This window comes from Balearica regulorum, chromosome 1 (genome assembly GCF_011004875.1).
Source record: "Balearica regulorum gibbericeps isolate bBalReg1 chromosome 1, bBalReg1.pri, whole genome shotgun sequence".
In the NCBI taxonomy this organism is placed as follows: Eukaryota; Metazoa; Chordata; class Aves; order Gruiformes; family Gruidae; genus Balearica; species Balearica regulorum.
In genome coordinates this window covers 71755847-71772572 of record NC_046184.1, presented here as the reverse complement: position 1 = coordinate 71772572, position 16726 = coordinate 71755847, and the positions used below count along the sequence as shown (strand labels likewise).

General features: G+C 36.1%; 1 protein-coding gene across 1 annotated transcript in view; it reads left to right on the top strand.

Moving 5' to 3' along the window:
* The window catches only part of PLCZ1 (phospholipase C zeta 1), a 53619-nt gene that overhangs the window by 33068 nt on the left and 3825 nt on the right, over positions 1-16726 (top strand). Inside the window, exons 9-11 of the mRNA XM_075757917.1 lie at positions 633-749; positions 13203-13375; positions 15776-15908. Coding sequence (XP_075614032.1) covers positions 633-749; positions 13203-13375; positions 15776-15908 — 423 coding nt within the window. The remainder of the gene's footprint in view (positions 1-632; positions 750-13202; positions 13376-15775; positions 15909-16726) is intronic.

Here is a 16726-nt window from a genome sequence, read left to right as displayed (position 1 = left end):
GGAGTAAGAAAATCAACTCACTTGAATAGTTAACATCTTCTGAAGATTATAAAGGAACCAATTAAGTGTTTTTTAGAAATGCGTTGTTCTCACTTGAGATTATTCAGTCATTTATTTAAACCTCAAAACAGCAATCAAGCCAAGATCATCTTGGGATGATTTTTCTCCTATTGAACTATAAAAGAATGAGTGGGCTTTTTGATCAATTTCCTGTTTTGTGTCTTTCCAATTTTCCATGACAACACAGTGGGCTTTAGTACAAAAATCGTATTTTTACCTAACAAAGAGGTGAAGAAACAGAATATTTCTGTGAAGGAATGATTCTTGATTATTGAACCTTTAACAAAAGTCTGCACTATAGACAGAAATACTATCACATTCAAATATACACAAAATACTATCACATTTTAAGGTTTTAAAATAGGATTTCACCTATATCTCAGTGGCCCATATACTAATTTTAACATGCATAGAAATGTCCTAAAATATAAATACACTGATATGATATACAGATTGTGTAAAAAAAGAAAATTGCTGGATCAGATTATTATATTTTTATTCTTATTTATTCAAATAGGATCTCTTTATTAATAAAGTTTTACTTACCAAGGTTTTGTCATTCTGTTTTTCAGCTAAACAGTTTGTTTCACATACTTCAAGATTCATTACCAGAATCTACCCCAAAGGAACAAGAACGAACTCTTCAAATTATAATCCTCAAGAGTTCTGGAATGTGGGGTGTCAAATGGGTATGTACGTTTGCAGAGACTGTTGCATTCCAGGCTTTGCAGAGACTATAGAGATACGAGAGGTTTTCCTTCCTAGAGCACTTTTTCTGTTATGTAAGTTACATATTTTCTCTCAGTGGCATCCCTTTAATTTTGTGTTATCTAACCATCTTCATCAGTCTACATATCCTAGTAATTTTACATCCTGGAAATCAGGAATTCTGCTACAGAATAACTAAGGGGAATATTATTTTCATCTATTTACTTCTGAGTAATTATAAATATCAGGTTCTGATAAATAGCTATATCTTATCTCAAATATTCCAATTTATTATAATTCATTAATCCCTTTAAACTACCCTTTTTTTTTTTTTTATTGGACAATAAGAAAAACACTAGTAAGAACAATAAAACATTTTAAAGTTTTGAACCTCATTTTGTATTACTCCTGTTGAGCCCTAAGACTAAACAAAGCATGATTTTATCTTATGAAATAATGTAGCAAAAGCACATATATAAACAACTTTCAACTGCTAGAACAGAATTTTTTTTTTTCTTCATATATTATCTCCTTTTTTATTAATAATTCTATGATATTTATCTGTGGGTGTTTGCAAGGAGAGTCTAAATGATAATTTATATTTTACTGCCTGTCTCTTTGGGCTGAGATTATTATGTTAACTATGTTACCTTAGGTTTTGAGGTAAAAGTGAGTGTGCTATGCATTAAGCATTGTACTGCCGAAAAAAAAAGAGATTGCAATATAACTTTCAAGAAAATGAGAATAGATTAAATTATTTTGCATGCTATATTAATCAAATTCCATGACCTTCATGCTTATTTGTCATCTGTGGCTAAGGTATAAATAGAGCACATTTATAAGAGAAAATGGGAATGGTAGCTTCTTCTTTTATTTTTTCCTTTTTTCCTCTTTTCTCTCTTTTATTATTTTTCTCTCTTTTTGTTCTGGAAAAAAAACCCCACCTTTTTCAGCTGAGGGCTAGCACTTTTTATAGCTACTTTGTAGTTGGCAAGGGAATAGAAGTAGCTGCCTGTTTAGCTAAAGGTGGGAACTGTTGGAATGCAATTGCACTTGCTTTTTCCAAAGGTTGCCCTATAGCATTGAATTAGAAGTGGTGATGGAAAGATAAATATGTGTGATTTAGGAATTTTACACAGCAATGGAAGCCCCATCTGGAGGATCTGGGGCTTTTCAGTGTTTTTGTGCAACTGACTGGAGTGGCACAGAAGCAGGAGATGTGGGCACAACTATTAATATTGGTGCCAAGAATTCCCAGACTATGATATGCTACTGCAAAGAAGCACTCATATGCTCCTGGTCAGCCTTCAGTGACTGTACAGATGCAAAGTGAGTTTCGCATTTAAATTTCCAGTACAAAGCATATTAGTTCCCTATTTCTCTTCAAGTTAGTTTTTAATTTGAAATTGTTAAAAATAAGCATGACTTTTCTACTCAGCAGGCTTTGAAAAATGTCTCGCCTGTAAGCACTTTCCCTTTTTTAATGGCTTTAGAGGCAATCTTGCCTTCATCTTTTTTGTTCTTCAGTTTAAAAGATTCTCAGTTACAGAATATTTTTCTACGTCAGTCTGCTATACCTTCTTCAGCCTTAGGTAAAGTGGAGAACAATATTTTTTGCATCCACATATATATTCTGTCTTTTATTCTGATTCTATACCAAGGCCACCTGAGGGAGACCGTGGGGTGAGCAGGGCAGTTTGCCGTAGGCTCCCAGTTTTGAGAGGTGAAAGGTATAGTCTCACCTTGTTATATTCCAATACACACTCATACAGAGACGGGCACAGATTTCACTTCGCCTCTAGGGCCCTGGAGTTTATGTGCACCCTCGCTCCAGGCATCCTTTTTCACTTGTTTCCTTTCTCAGCTCCCAGAATATCTTCTGTTTCAAGTTACCTTCTCAGAAAAGTTTTTAACAGTGTGCTCTTTCCAATCAATCATGTTCTTAAGTATTATTTATTGTTTAAGCCCCTAATGTATCCTCAGCTACTCTCCTATAGTTACAGAACTGTCTCATGTTTCAGCTTTCATTGAGAGATTGCTGTTCCCACATCTGTGGCCCTGACTGCAAGCAGTGGAGGACAGCCCCAAACCTAAATTTCTGACCATTTGCTGTCCCCGGCCCAAGCTACGCCTTGCAGTCAGTGCCACACCATTGAGGTCATGTGGGAAACAATGACTAGGGAGACTGTGTGAATTTGGCCATTCAGTGGAAGAACTGAAATGTACTCAGATGCCCCATAATTCTCTCATTATTACAAATTCTGCTTCTCATCCTGACTGTTGTATTGAGGTATAGTTTTGCAGCTACAATAGGAGTAAAAAATTAGTAGTTAGTATAAATCTTATTTGTGTCTGTGTCACAATGTTTATTTATAGTGCTGATATGGACTTGGGCTAGGCTGTTGCTGGAAGTATCTCACTGTTACCATACCATTTGAAATTGGTTTGATTATATTCTGTCCTTGTGGTTGATCCTCAATTAGCCTGATGTCTTGCTATTGCTGGATTATTTATCTGGGATGGTGCACTCTCTGTATACTATCTACGTTGCTATTAAAAACTAGTAAGTTTGTTTAATGCTTAGAAGAAGCGCTAGCCAGTGGTCCTTAGTTTAAAATTGAATCTCTCAGGCTTATCATACTGCAGTGTACTAGTTTTCTTTCTAGCCTGTAAATCTCCACACTGATCTCTGCAAAGAACATCCATTTGTTAGATCTCAAACATGACTGAAGTCTTTCAAAATGACTACACTAACTGTTCACTCAGAGTGTACTTTAATGAAAGGTCATTCTAAACATTAGTATACAAAACATATGATTTTTGCTGTATAGGGGCTTTGGGCCCCTTCCTGGAAGAATTAAAAATATGCAGGAAATGGTTAGATCAGCTCTCTTGGTCACATTATTTGCATCTTCATTTAAAGAAACATTTTTCTCGTGGGAATAGGCTGATTATAAGCAATTCTCCACATATATTATTTCCCAGCCATGTCAGATCTATTCTTGATTCCCTAATCTGTTTTAGATAACTGTTTGGCAGAAATATGACTCCCACAGCTCCACTCAGTGAATCTTCTGCTGATGTCCTTCCACTGATTTAACACAGATTTTTTAATTTTTGTGTCTATCCTGTGTCCGTATAGCCACATACCTTCCCTCTCTCCCTACCATTGCACTCTGCATCCCATGCACAGAAGAAATCCCTCCAGATCGCTTCTACTGTTTTTCTAAAACTATTCACGGGACTCTCAGATTTCTGCTATGTCACCTATTCCCTTTCCTCAGCTCCTCCAACCCTCCCCACACCTACTAGCTTACCCTTCTCACTTACCTTTAAGTTCCTCTAACATCCATAATTTTTCTGACTGGGCAAAGAAAGTAGATTTTGTTCAAACCTACATATAATACTGTCTGCAGGCCGCCGCATCATGTAAATAGTGAGATTTAAGTTATTCCTTCACTTGCCTGAGTGACAGGCCCAAACCAGTGCTCTCTTCTGTACCTTGCCAGCATTTTTCTCTAAATTGGTTGGAACATATTAGCTCAGAGCAGCTTGGCACTTGGCTAAAGCAGGATGAAATAGTCCAACAGGCTGAAGATTTGTTGGGGCTGAGGACAAGAAATATGTAATTGTGTAAACCAAATTTCCAGAGGAAGGCAAGTTAAAAATGACAGTAAAAAGTACAGAGTTTCCACAAAATTGCTTTTGGATATCACTGTGTACTCAGTGTCCATTCTCTGAAAATTGAGGCTCATAAGAACAGGATAGGTTTTGTGAACAAAGAGGTCTTATGGAGAAAAATACCTACAATAACTTTTTATAGTCTGGGAAAATTAGTATGCCTCCTGCATACAACTGCAGTGTAGCACTGGAAAGAACTGGTTTGGCGTATACATATTTCCTTTTTATTTAGTAAATAAAATGGAAAGTAAAGATTTATGCAGAGAAAGAAAATTCAGGACAGTTATTTAAATCAACAGATATCAATTGTATTATATTGGCTGAGAAAAACGGCAAAAAAACAAACCAAAAGAAAACCTCAGTGAAAATAAAAATAGAAAGACTTAAATATCCTTTTGAACATGTCATTTGCATGCAATAGAAAACATTGGCCATGTATCAAAACAATCTACAGGAATGACCAAAACATGTCGTAAGTTATATGAGAAACTAGATACAGGATTTTGTTTTAGAAGAGGCTATTTAGAGCACATGTTTTCTGGAGCACTCATAAAAATTTATATGCTATTGTGAAGGTTCCACTACTTGTATGATGGATTTTTCCTTATTGTAGGTTTTGTTTTGGCCCATGAGATCAAAATGCAGTTTGGCAATTTTGTCCCATCTGTTTTGTGGCAAAATCTTGTGTGCAATAATATGACAAAAAATAATGCATAAACAGATGAATGATAAAGAGTTATCTAACTAGTTCTGATTTTAAGCTCTGAAGCTACCTGTGGAAAAGCAGCACACTTATTTAGATCTTAGTATGCCTCACCTGTGCAACTTAAAGTGACTGTCAATCTGACCTTACTTGGGTTCTGAGTGAGTGAAAAGTTAAAGAGGCAGACTTTGGAAAGCCTTATAAAGCAAACAGAGAGCACAGGATCAGTGATTTACTTTGGTATTTTCAGATGTTGTATCTTTTCTGTGAAACTGTATTTTTCTTTTTCACTGGACAAATAGCAAAACTAGAGACAACAGGGACTGATTTTTTTTTTCCTAAATAAACAGATTATGTTTCATCATGGGAAGTTTAGATATTCTTGCAATCTTACTGAACAATATACATTTTAGAATATGTGATGGAGTGTGAAATTTAGTAAAGGAATTTGTGAAATAAGGAAATTGAATTTAAGGAAAAACACAGGCTTTTCTATTAAAAGATAGTGGAATACCACTTTTTTTTAGATTTAATTAGTTTTATACTCTGGGATATTATTTTTACTGGACATTTTTTTACAACACAGCAACAGCATAAAGCAAGCATTTTCTATGACATGGCTTTTCTCAACAGCTAATGCAACATCTTAAACAAACTGAGAATATTCACAGAATCACAGAATTCATTACATTGTAGCTTTGATTCATTGTTGCTTGGATTTCTAGTGAAATTTGTGAAGTGACATGCTTTAGTGTTTTTATTTTTATGTCTGGTTAGGTTATTAGAATACATCTAAGCTCTTTTCAGTGTATATTATTGGAGTTAGATATGATAATGCAGTTAGCATTGTGATCCTTAAAACCTTACAGATGACTTAACTCTTAACATGGCCTGTGACATGGAAAAGACTGATACATCACAGCATTTCATCTATGTTCATTCTGCATCTAAAAGCCTAATAGTCTCCAGCCATTAAACAGTGCTTCACTATCTTTCCAAAATGGGCTCCAGATTTTGTCCCAAACTAAAACACTTCTGCTCTAAGGCAGGGGATGAATCTGACACATCATACACCTCATGGCAAAAACACACCCAGGCTGTTCTGTACAGGTATTCTTCCAGTCTGGAAGCTCATTCTTTGTTTGGGCTTGCTGGGGTTTTATCCCACAACTGACTCATGGAGAATGCGCTGTAAGAAAGGCAGGAAAGATTTCCTGCTAGCTCTCAAGCCAAGAAATGCCTTGGAAGAATGAAATGAGAAGGCATAGAAAAGCATCACTTAGTTGCCTCCTCCACCTCAATTGAGATTTCAAGAACAGGACTAGTCATCATAGATCAGCGGCTGGCTTGCAGAAAGGGGCAGGGGGTGTTGTGTGTCAATACCTATATTATTACTTTCTTCCTAGTATGGTTTTAACAGTCCAAAAATTCATGTTTAGGAAGTGAACATCATCTTGCACAACTGGCATAAATCTTACTAAATATTCTTGAATAGTGTGTGGTAGAAAGATAACACTAAGATGCCAAGCAAAGAAGCGTGTTTATTATTAACGAAGTCATGTAGTTGGAAAAAAATCCAATCCACAGCTGAGATGATAGGCCACATGACCATCATGATTTATGGAACCCCAGAAAAATGTTACTCCACCTATTACTGTTTGCTCCCAGAAGTCCCCAGCTCCATAGGAAAAAACATTAGAATTGCAGACTCCAGGGGTATGATTCATCTCATGCTATGGATCAATTTTTTGTTAGATTGTCCCTTAAATTTCATTGACTAGATGCTCTCTAGCTGTAGTGGGGCAGCTAACTCATGTGCAGACATCTACAAGTTAGGTAGGACAGTATCACCCTGATATATGAAGCTACCTAGATACACTCACCTTTCATTTGGAACAGCTTCAAGGGCCAGGAGGTGTTTTGAATAAAGGTTTCATGTTTCTCTTGCAGGAAGGTCTCTAAATGCTGGGTTTATGAAAAAGCTCTTGGGTTACTCTGTAGCCTGCTTCTTTTTTAGGCAGGTTTTGGGCTTTTTTGGTGTGCATAATAGATACTGGAACTTTTCCCAGCTATCTTCACTAAATCCACAATTGCAGGCAACTAATAGAATATTAAATAATTTATCTGAAATCTAGTTAATTTAAAAGAATGACAGAAAAAATTGCAGGGACACAATTGTCTCTGAACTCATTGCTGACCTTGTTCTTAAACCCTGCGTTAGAGACCCAGACTAAAACAGGAAAGGAGAGCTGATAATACATACTGTTCTGCCAAGAAGCACAAGGCAAACAAATTTTGAACATTACTTTGGAAAAGTATCTCTTTCAGATGTGAAATAAGTGAAATGACAACCAAAAGATTCTCAGACTTACACTGCAGTGTAACTTTCAGACTGACACAGTGATTAAATAGCAAAAATCAATTTAGATTTTGGATTTGATAGTTTATCACAAATGCTTTAGGTACTTTTCCCATGAGAACCTCACAAGAGAGGATCCCTAATTGAAACCCGTTGCAGATATACTTGGACAATGGATGATTTTTAATCACCTGACATATTTTTTCGAGTAGAGCTACTTGTAATTACATAGGAACAATGTCAGCAATTATGAACATAATGACAGTGTCTTTAGAGCAACAGTATTGAATTGGCCCCAAGACAATAAGGACAGGCTGACTGCATATGCTGGCATGATGTGTCAGACAGTTATGCATGTTACTCAGTTGTCTGAAGAGTAGTCGTTCTTACTAGAGCAGAATACCTTATGCTGTAAGTCATTCATAAATTAAGTTTCTGTAGAATAATAACATCCATTTAAAAATGTGTCAGTGATAAGCAAAGCCAGAAATTATAATTAAGCTTAATAAAATTTGGAGTCTGAATAGCTAAAGCGCCATTTTATTCTGTAAGGAGAGGAAAAAAATACATACAATTTGACCAAATTTTTTTGTCAGAAAAAAGAGATGAGAGATGGTTTGTATGCCAAAATTTATACTAACCAGTGAAGTCTGCTGTGTGTTGTCAGGAAACCAACCATTCTATATGTTTGTTTTGGTTTGGTTTGGTTTGGTTTTTTCTGGTAGGCGTAACTCCTTGTTCATAAAGTTTGGGTGGGACCTCACCTATTCGCTGGCTTGGCAAGAGGGCTAAAACTGCATAAAGATTTAAAAAAACTCATAAAGTCCAAGGCAAAGGGGATGCTGAGGACACTGAAAAGACTTTGGACAGTATGTCCACAAGCCTGAATTTATAAGTACCCAGATATGGCAGTGGGGATCAGAGTGACATGTCAAGACAGGACCAGAATAGCGAGTAATGCTCAGACTCAGAGCAGCCTGAGGAGCCTGCTGTAATTTGGCGGTGTCTTAATTATGCTGGAATTCTTTCTAATTTCTCTGATAGACCCAGATGAAAAAGATGTTTCAAACCCACTGTGTGCCACCATTTTTCCAGATGTTCTGACCACTTGGTGATAGAGCATGCTGTCTTCCTTAGATCTGCTGTTAGTGAGAAGGGTCTACAGGGTACTATAGTATGCACTACATTTCTCTAATGCAGACTCCATCAGACTGCTTATTAGATTGAACAATATTTTCAATATATTAAAAGGGAAATACTATTTGTACTTGATGATATTGTGATAGTAAATGTTTGCATAGGGGTTAGAAATTAGTGTTATATTTATCATTCAGGTGATAAAGGTATTATCGTATTCCAGTTTGATAGAATTTGTTTACTACTGATAAGAGACCCTACTGCTGGGTATGCTGCTCCTGTTTAAATGAATGCTTGCTTCCTTGTATGTCACATGGTTACAGTTTATCGTTCCTTCAGATGTCTTCACTTGGTTTCAATGTAATCTCATGACTGAATATCCTCCCTTTGCAACCACATTTTGAGTCAACTCATACTCAGCATGCCCTTTATTCAGGCTGTGGAGGAAATTTTTTAAAAGCCACCTACATCACCTTGAAAAAAGTAATGTGGACTACCCAGTCACATAAGGACTTCTGAAATTATTTCTGTAACTTCGGGCAGTGGTGGATTGTGTACAGCTGTGACCTGCATGGGAGAAGAAAGGATAGACAGTCAATGCCTAGCTGGGAGTGCTAACGTGGAATGAATGCAGTGTCTTCAAATCCAATCACATAGATCATTTCATAGCCAATGACAAAATATGTCAGATCATTAGGATATGGTCCAGTTTTCATAGCGTTTCCCAGTCTATGTGGAATTCAGTTCCAATGGTGGATATCTAAGGCACAGAAGATGCTTTGCAATCATTGTGAGTGGCCCATTTTAAGGGCATAGACAATTGGAAAGAGCTGAGAGGATAGCAATGAGACTGATCAAAGGATTGGAAGTGTGATCTACTATATCCCTTTAGATGCAAAAGAGTGAAATAAATCATGGAGATGGGAATATTGGCACTGAGTGCTTTTTATGTATGATATTTGGAGGTTGCATAAAATTTAGACATTTTGAGATGGATTTTAAATGGTATAAAATGCAATTAAGTAACTCATTTTAAGAAAAATCAGTGACAAATGTGTGCTTATCCCTTTTAAAATCGTCCCTTTTAAATGTAGAAAATATATTAAACCTTCGGATCATAATATAGCTAACAGAACCAGGAAGCAAAGAATAAAATGTAAAAATGACAATTTAAAAAGTCCCAATAGAAACATTAATTGGGAGGCAGCATCACAGATGAAAGATATGCAGTTTTCCGCAACTGCCTTCAAATCATAGTCACTTAGAAATCTAAGAACCCCGATGCTCACCTTCGTTTTCAAAAGCTTTTACTTTCTGTCTAAAAACCAATTATGTCTTGAATGGTAGTGCTTATGGAAGGTGTTGTATTTGAATTCTTAGATTGTGGTTAGTTCTGCAATTAGCTGTGGGACTGACTTCAGTTAACTGCTTGTGATACAGAAGTTTAGGATGAAATATACTCTTTGTATTCCTCTGTGCATTATGGATTGTTTCATCGTTTTTGGAGGCAGGCTATTTCCTAACTTGCATTTGCTATATGAAGTTCTTTACACATGGGGCCAACAGGGACAGCCATGGCAGCTTTGGTCCTTTGCAAGAAGATGAATATTAAATCCTTTGATCTGAAGAAGATTCAGCCTCATGGTTCTGGGAAGACTTGATTCTGTTTCAGATGCGTGAATAATACTGAGGAATTCCTTTGCTCAGGTTGTCATCCAAGCCCATGTTTTGCTCTGCTGTTTTGATTTTGATGCTAATATTAAAGGGGTTTTGGGGCTTAATGGAAAGATTGTGGACAAAGTTTAACTTACACAGTGCTAAACTTCAAGTGCCTGTACTTTCCCATGAAAAACATACATTAAAATTATGTGCTGTTCAGATGGTTTCATAGTAAGCATATTTGGGCTTCTTTCCAAAAGAAACCAGCACTTTAAAGCTCTGTTCATACATGCATTAAATTTCTACTGTTTCATAAAACGGCAGTACAAAGCATGTTATTGACAGTTCTGTTCTTGAATTCAGCAAAATTAAGATGAAATATTGGGTAGAAATTCAGTCTTCCTTGGAGAAAGATGTTGCTAAGACCACACTGGTAGGCAATGGAAAACAGGTTTTAATTTATGAACTTTGCCATTTCTCAAGAAGTGTAAAGGTTATAACTGCATCTGATTAAAAAGAAAAATTGTGCATGAACAGTACACCATAAAGCATTGTCCCAGGATGCTCCAAACAGCTATGAACCTTGCAAACAGTTGTAGTAGAGGTATGCATCTCAGAGAATATAATACAAAATTTCACATTCACTTACCTTAATCGAGTTACAACTTGCAACACCGGGAAATCAGTAGGTAAATTAAAACTACTGTTCAGTGTGTTTTTAACTTATTCTAAGATAAAATTAAATTAAGTAAAAATATAGTGTTGATGTTTGAAGATATCAACCCATAATAACGTTGCCCTTCACTTGTGTTGCAAAAGTAATTTTCCTAATATGATAAAATGTAAAGTATTCTCCTTTGCTTGTTTCTGTTGTTAAATCAGATTTTCCTGCTTAGTAGCCTATGAAGCCTGGCAAATTTAGCAACATTCTCATTATGTGCAATCATGTAATTTGTTTCATCATGTGGAAGATGCTATTTGAAGCTATGGCTGTTCAATTTGCCTAATTTCAGTTACACTTTTTAAACCACTTATTCTGAAGCTACAGCCTAGGAATCACCTATGTGCTGAGGGATCTTGGGTTATCTGTAGATCCTGCCAGGGCCTCGGCTTCAAAGGGACTCAGGGTTGCAGCTCTGTAGCATTCATTGCAGGTTTGAAACAACGCATTAAGATACATCAAGGGTGACAGAGCACCACTTTTGGGTCTGTTTCTGGATGATGTGTTGAGTCATAAAAAACAAGTTGTGAACCACTTCCAAAACTATGCCAAAAGAATACTTACCCTCTCAAAACCAGGCAATGATATGCAATGGGCAATATGAACATTTTGAAGTTTAATTTCTGTTGTCAAAGGTAAAATAAGCTTAAAGCTCCTTTGCATATTGCCACAGAATCTATGCCTGCGTCTACATTAGCATTTAGTTTAAAGCAGGAGTGCATGTTGTATTTTGTTGGTGGTGGTTTTGGGTTTTTGTTTGTCTGGGGCTTTTTTTAGGCAAGGTTCCCAAATGTTCGTACTTATTGCGTGTTGGTTCATCTTGTAGAGCAATCTTACCTAGCACAGATGGGATTCCTTTCAGATGAAATAGAGGATGCACTCTGGGAGCACTTGATGTATTAGAGCCATTAATTGATATTGAGGTCATGGGACCAGGCTAGAGCTCTTCGGAAGTAACACCACCGAAAACATGCATAGTGTAAACATTAGGTCTATAGTACCTGCTTCACTCTGCAGATCTGTTCCTATTTGTGTCATTTACTACAGAATTTTTTTGAAAGGGCCATGAAAGTAGTGAAGAAACAAATAATTTTTGCAATGAAACAGATCCAAATTGCTTGCATTTTCCACATAAGATAAGGATTTCTGAATTCTGCCAAATGCTCATTCAATACATTTGTATCATCTCATAGGAACATGTAATAAGGTCCTCTTCCTGAATTATTATGAGTCACTTGTACTGCTTAACATCTTCATTTTTTTTCCCTGCCAAGCCATCAAGTAAATGACTTTTTATCATTTTCTATTTAAGACATGTCATGTTATCATTTCACTGATTTGACTTGTGCATTTTCTATTTTGAATGTGACAGGAAGCTCCAATGTAGCGGAATAGGGGAAAATTTCATTAAACAGGTCTATTTCAATGTTGACTTTATCTCATGAATTACAATATCCTGTTGATGAGAAGTGTGTTATTTTATTATTGCTGCTGCAGCAAACCAAAAGTGTTTTGAGCTGCCAGGGAAAGGAAAATCTGTCAGGTGTATACTGACAATAACCACCAGTATTGGAGGATTAAGCATGAAGAGAGTTTGCTCACATAAATTTAAGAACACTTTTAAAATTGCTGCTGCTTCTATAAACTTATATGTATTCACACTGAACATTCTAACTCTAAACTAAAGCTTCTTGATCTTCTGGGTGACATGCTTTTGTGATGAATTCTACACCATAACTAAGGTTAGTTACAATCCTATTTTTTTGCCTTCTGCACCAGAACTTTGTAAGCAGGTTCAGGGCGCAGAGTCTTGCCGCTGTAGAGAAACTAGTATGTGAATTCAGTCCTTATGGAGAAAAAAGAGATCTCATTTCATATTCTCCAAGGTCTAATTTAGAAAGAAAAGGGAAAATGCACAACATGCTGCAGTGTAAAAAAGATCTATAGGGCAATGCTTAAAACATGGTACAGTTCTAAATAGTGCACTTTTGCATGTGAATCATTCATTATTGAATACTGCTAAATTTAAGAGAAATAACAGGATCTTACATATGAGTTGAAAGATACACATATTTTAGTCTCTTTTGCTTTTGTTTTTACTACTATTGTGAGAGAGTTGTTTTATAAAATATCAACTTTAATTCACTAAAATCAATATTTATTTATTTTTATAGTGGCCTTAAACTTCCAGACACCGGGAGTACCAATGGAATTGCAAAATGGAAAATTCCTAGACAATGGTCGTTGTGGCTATATTCTGAAACCAGAATTCTTGAGAAATCGCAATTCAACATTTACCCCACACAATGTGGGGAGATACAGTAAACCAATATCTCTGTCAATAAGGGTAAGCTTAGTTAATTTTTGGTATGTTTTGGTTTTGGGTTTTTTTTTCCCCCCATAAAATGTGAAAACAAATATTGTGTAGTTCAGAACTATTGGCTATCTATTATTGGTTTCTCATTTTATCCCCATTCCTGGTTGTTGGGAAGTTTAATATTGTTTATTAATAACATGTTAAAACTCTCATATAATATCTACTGCTGCTTGGATGGTTTTCCATCTGTAGTTCACTTAAGTGTGCTAAAAATATGTAGAGTTCAGAAGTTATAAGAGTTTGTAAAAATACATGATTTTTCACAATGTTGTGTACAGAAACAGAAATATACCTTGCATTGTGTCACAAGTGTAGCTGACAAAGGGACTTTGAAAACTCAGAAATAGAATGCGCACTTTTGGTGTTATTTTCTTTAAGTATTAGTAATACCACATGTGCTGTTATAATGCTAAGTGACAAATGGAAATGTTTAAACATATGATAGGAGGCTTTATGCTTCTTTTATGTTTCATTATCTTCCTATGCATACATGAAAGACTATTTATCATCCTAAAATGATATAAATAAGTGTAAAAAGGGGAATGAATCAATAAGCTTTTGAATTATTTCTACTTCTCCCAAATTCAAATATCTGATTTTATTCTTAAAAATATTAGAAATACATGTCATTTAAAACTAATGGGTTAGAAAAACCCTTCTTTTGAGGTCAAGTAGATGTTTTGTAATTGTTCAGTAGTTAGAAAACTACCTTCTCCGATGAAAAAGTTCTATTTCTGATTACACAGTACACTACTTGCATAAACGCTATTTGATTAGCATAAAATTATTGTATAATTGCTATTTTGTTTCTTTCAGAGAAATAGTGGAGATAAAACATTAGCTAATAACAATTATAAAATACTCACATAATGCATGCACCTAATCAAGAACATTTTAGTGTCCTAACAGTGAGCATACCAATTATGAATAGGCTTTACTGGATGGTTTCAAGCACCCATGCATATACATCAGTTATTTTAGCCCTTATTTGTATAAAGCTGGAGTTAATTAAGATGAGGAAAAATCCCCAACTGTAATGCAGGATACAGACAAAACCATCAAAGGGGAAGGAAATGTCTGATATAGCAGAAGTTGGAAAAGAGAAAGGCAGCTTTCTAGACTGAGACAACAGGCTGGGTAGTGCAGGATACAAAGCTACAAAGTCCCACCAGCTGCGGGACTGCAAGGTGCAGACAGCCCCTTTCATAGAGTCAGGGGATGGTGGTTGAAGACAAAAAGAGTCAGGGGCAGGAGTCAAAGGAAAAGCAGTTTCTGCTAAAGAAGAGTTAGTAACTTAATGAATGGAGAAATTACTTAACAGAGGGCAAAGGTACAAAGTATGTAGAGGTCAAATCTCTCTGACTGACTCTGAATGAATGAATGAATGAATGAAGAGAAGAACACAAGGGAACACAAAAATCACACAGGGCCCAATTTTACTGAATTCAATACTCTTCTTAACCTGATGGTTACCTTTCTCAACAAGAAGCATATAGCCTTTGAAGCAGAACTACAAATATTCAAGATATTTCATCTGGAAACTTCTGACCCTACCATGTTATTTACTAGTCTGTCTGTATGTCTGCTTCATCTTGGGTCTCAAAAATTGATTGGATTTATGGCTTTGGGTCATAATGTGCAGAAAACAACTCATTGTTTTGTTACTATGAAAGACAAAGAAAGCAAGTGAGACACTCTGCTACATACCCTGTAACGCAAAGCTGATGTCACTGTGGATGTTCGTGCTGGTTCACTAGACACAGCTTTAATAGGAATTTAGGAGCTTGATCTCAGAAAATGCAAAAATCATGTGACTGATTCCTTCAACATTACTATTTTGCATGGTAACCAAATATATATTTTTATGGGTATTCAATAAAAAAGCTTAAATCTGAAAATTATTGTTTAAAGCATGATATCAGATTTTTTTTTTTTTTTTCTTTTTTACAATGAGGGTGGTGAGACACTGGAACAGTTTGCCCTGAGAGGTGGTAGCTGCCCCATCCCTGGAAACATTCAAAGTCAGGTTGGACGGGGCTCTGAGCAACCTGATCTAGTTGAAGATGTTCCTGCTCATTGCAGGGGGTGGTTGGACTAGCTGACCTTTGAAGGTCCCTTCCAACCCAAACTACTCTATGATTCTATGGTTCTATGAAATTAGCCAAGAATTAAATTAAATGGGAAGTACCATATTCTTAATTTCATTACATTTAATATGTATTTTTCTAACAGTTTATGGCTGGTAAATGCTTCTTATAGTAGTTTCTTAGGGAACAGTTTTTGCTACTATGATGTCTACTATATGGCTACTATATAACGTTCATTCTTACAGTCATTTCAATACATTATATTACAACTTTAATTTTGCAGCTCATCAGTGGTCATCAGTTACCACCCAGTAACCTGTCGAAGACTAACAAAGCTGACCCTTTAGTGCAGATAGAAATTTATGGTGTGCCAGAAGATCAAACAAAAAAAAAATCTAGTGTTATAAAAAGCAATGGTGAGTATCAGTCTTATTCTCTGTGAACAAAGCACAATAATATTTTGTAAGGAATTACTATTTTTCCATGCCAAGAAGCTGTTGTGTACTTACAAAGACTGCAATTATTTCTCTCTAGACTAGGATCTTCTGGCACAAAATCTGTAGCAGAAATTCATGCTATGGGCCACTTTTATAGACTAGTAGGTTAAGGAAGCACAAACTCTCTTAGTTAGTAGCATTCACCTGAAGGAAAATGGAGCGCATTGTCTTTACTCGCTATTGTGGGCTCATCCTGGACAGCGGCTCAGCCCCACACAGCCGCTTGCTCAGTCTCCCCCAGTGGGATGGCTGAGAAAACTCTTGGGTTGAGATCAAGACAGTTTAATAGATAATGCAAAAGCTGCATGTGCAAGCAAAGCAAAATAAAGAATTCATTCACCAATTCCCATCGGCAGGCAGACGTTTAGCCATTTCCAATCTGAAACATAGCACCATACCAGCTGATATGAAGAAAATTAACCCTGTCCCAGTCCAAACCAGTACAGTAATTGTAAATTTAAAGGCATTTTTTCTGAAGAAATTTCTGTGACTTCATCACTTAGCTCATACGAAGTTTCTAGTAGGACTAGTGCCTTAATTGCTTGACAGGTGAAGTGTGCACTCTTTGTAGTTATCTTCAAGCACTTTCTCACCTTTATCACATAGATGTTCTTGATGTCTCAGACTAAAGGTTCCCTATGATCTCCCTTCTTCTGTGCCTCTGTCTTCTATATTTCATTTTTCCTTTTTGTAGATGACTGTTTTAAATCGGCCCCTGAATGCCTTTTCTCTCTGTA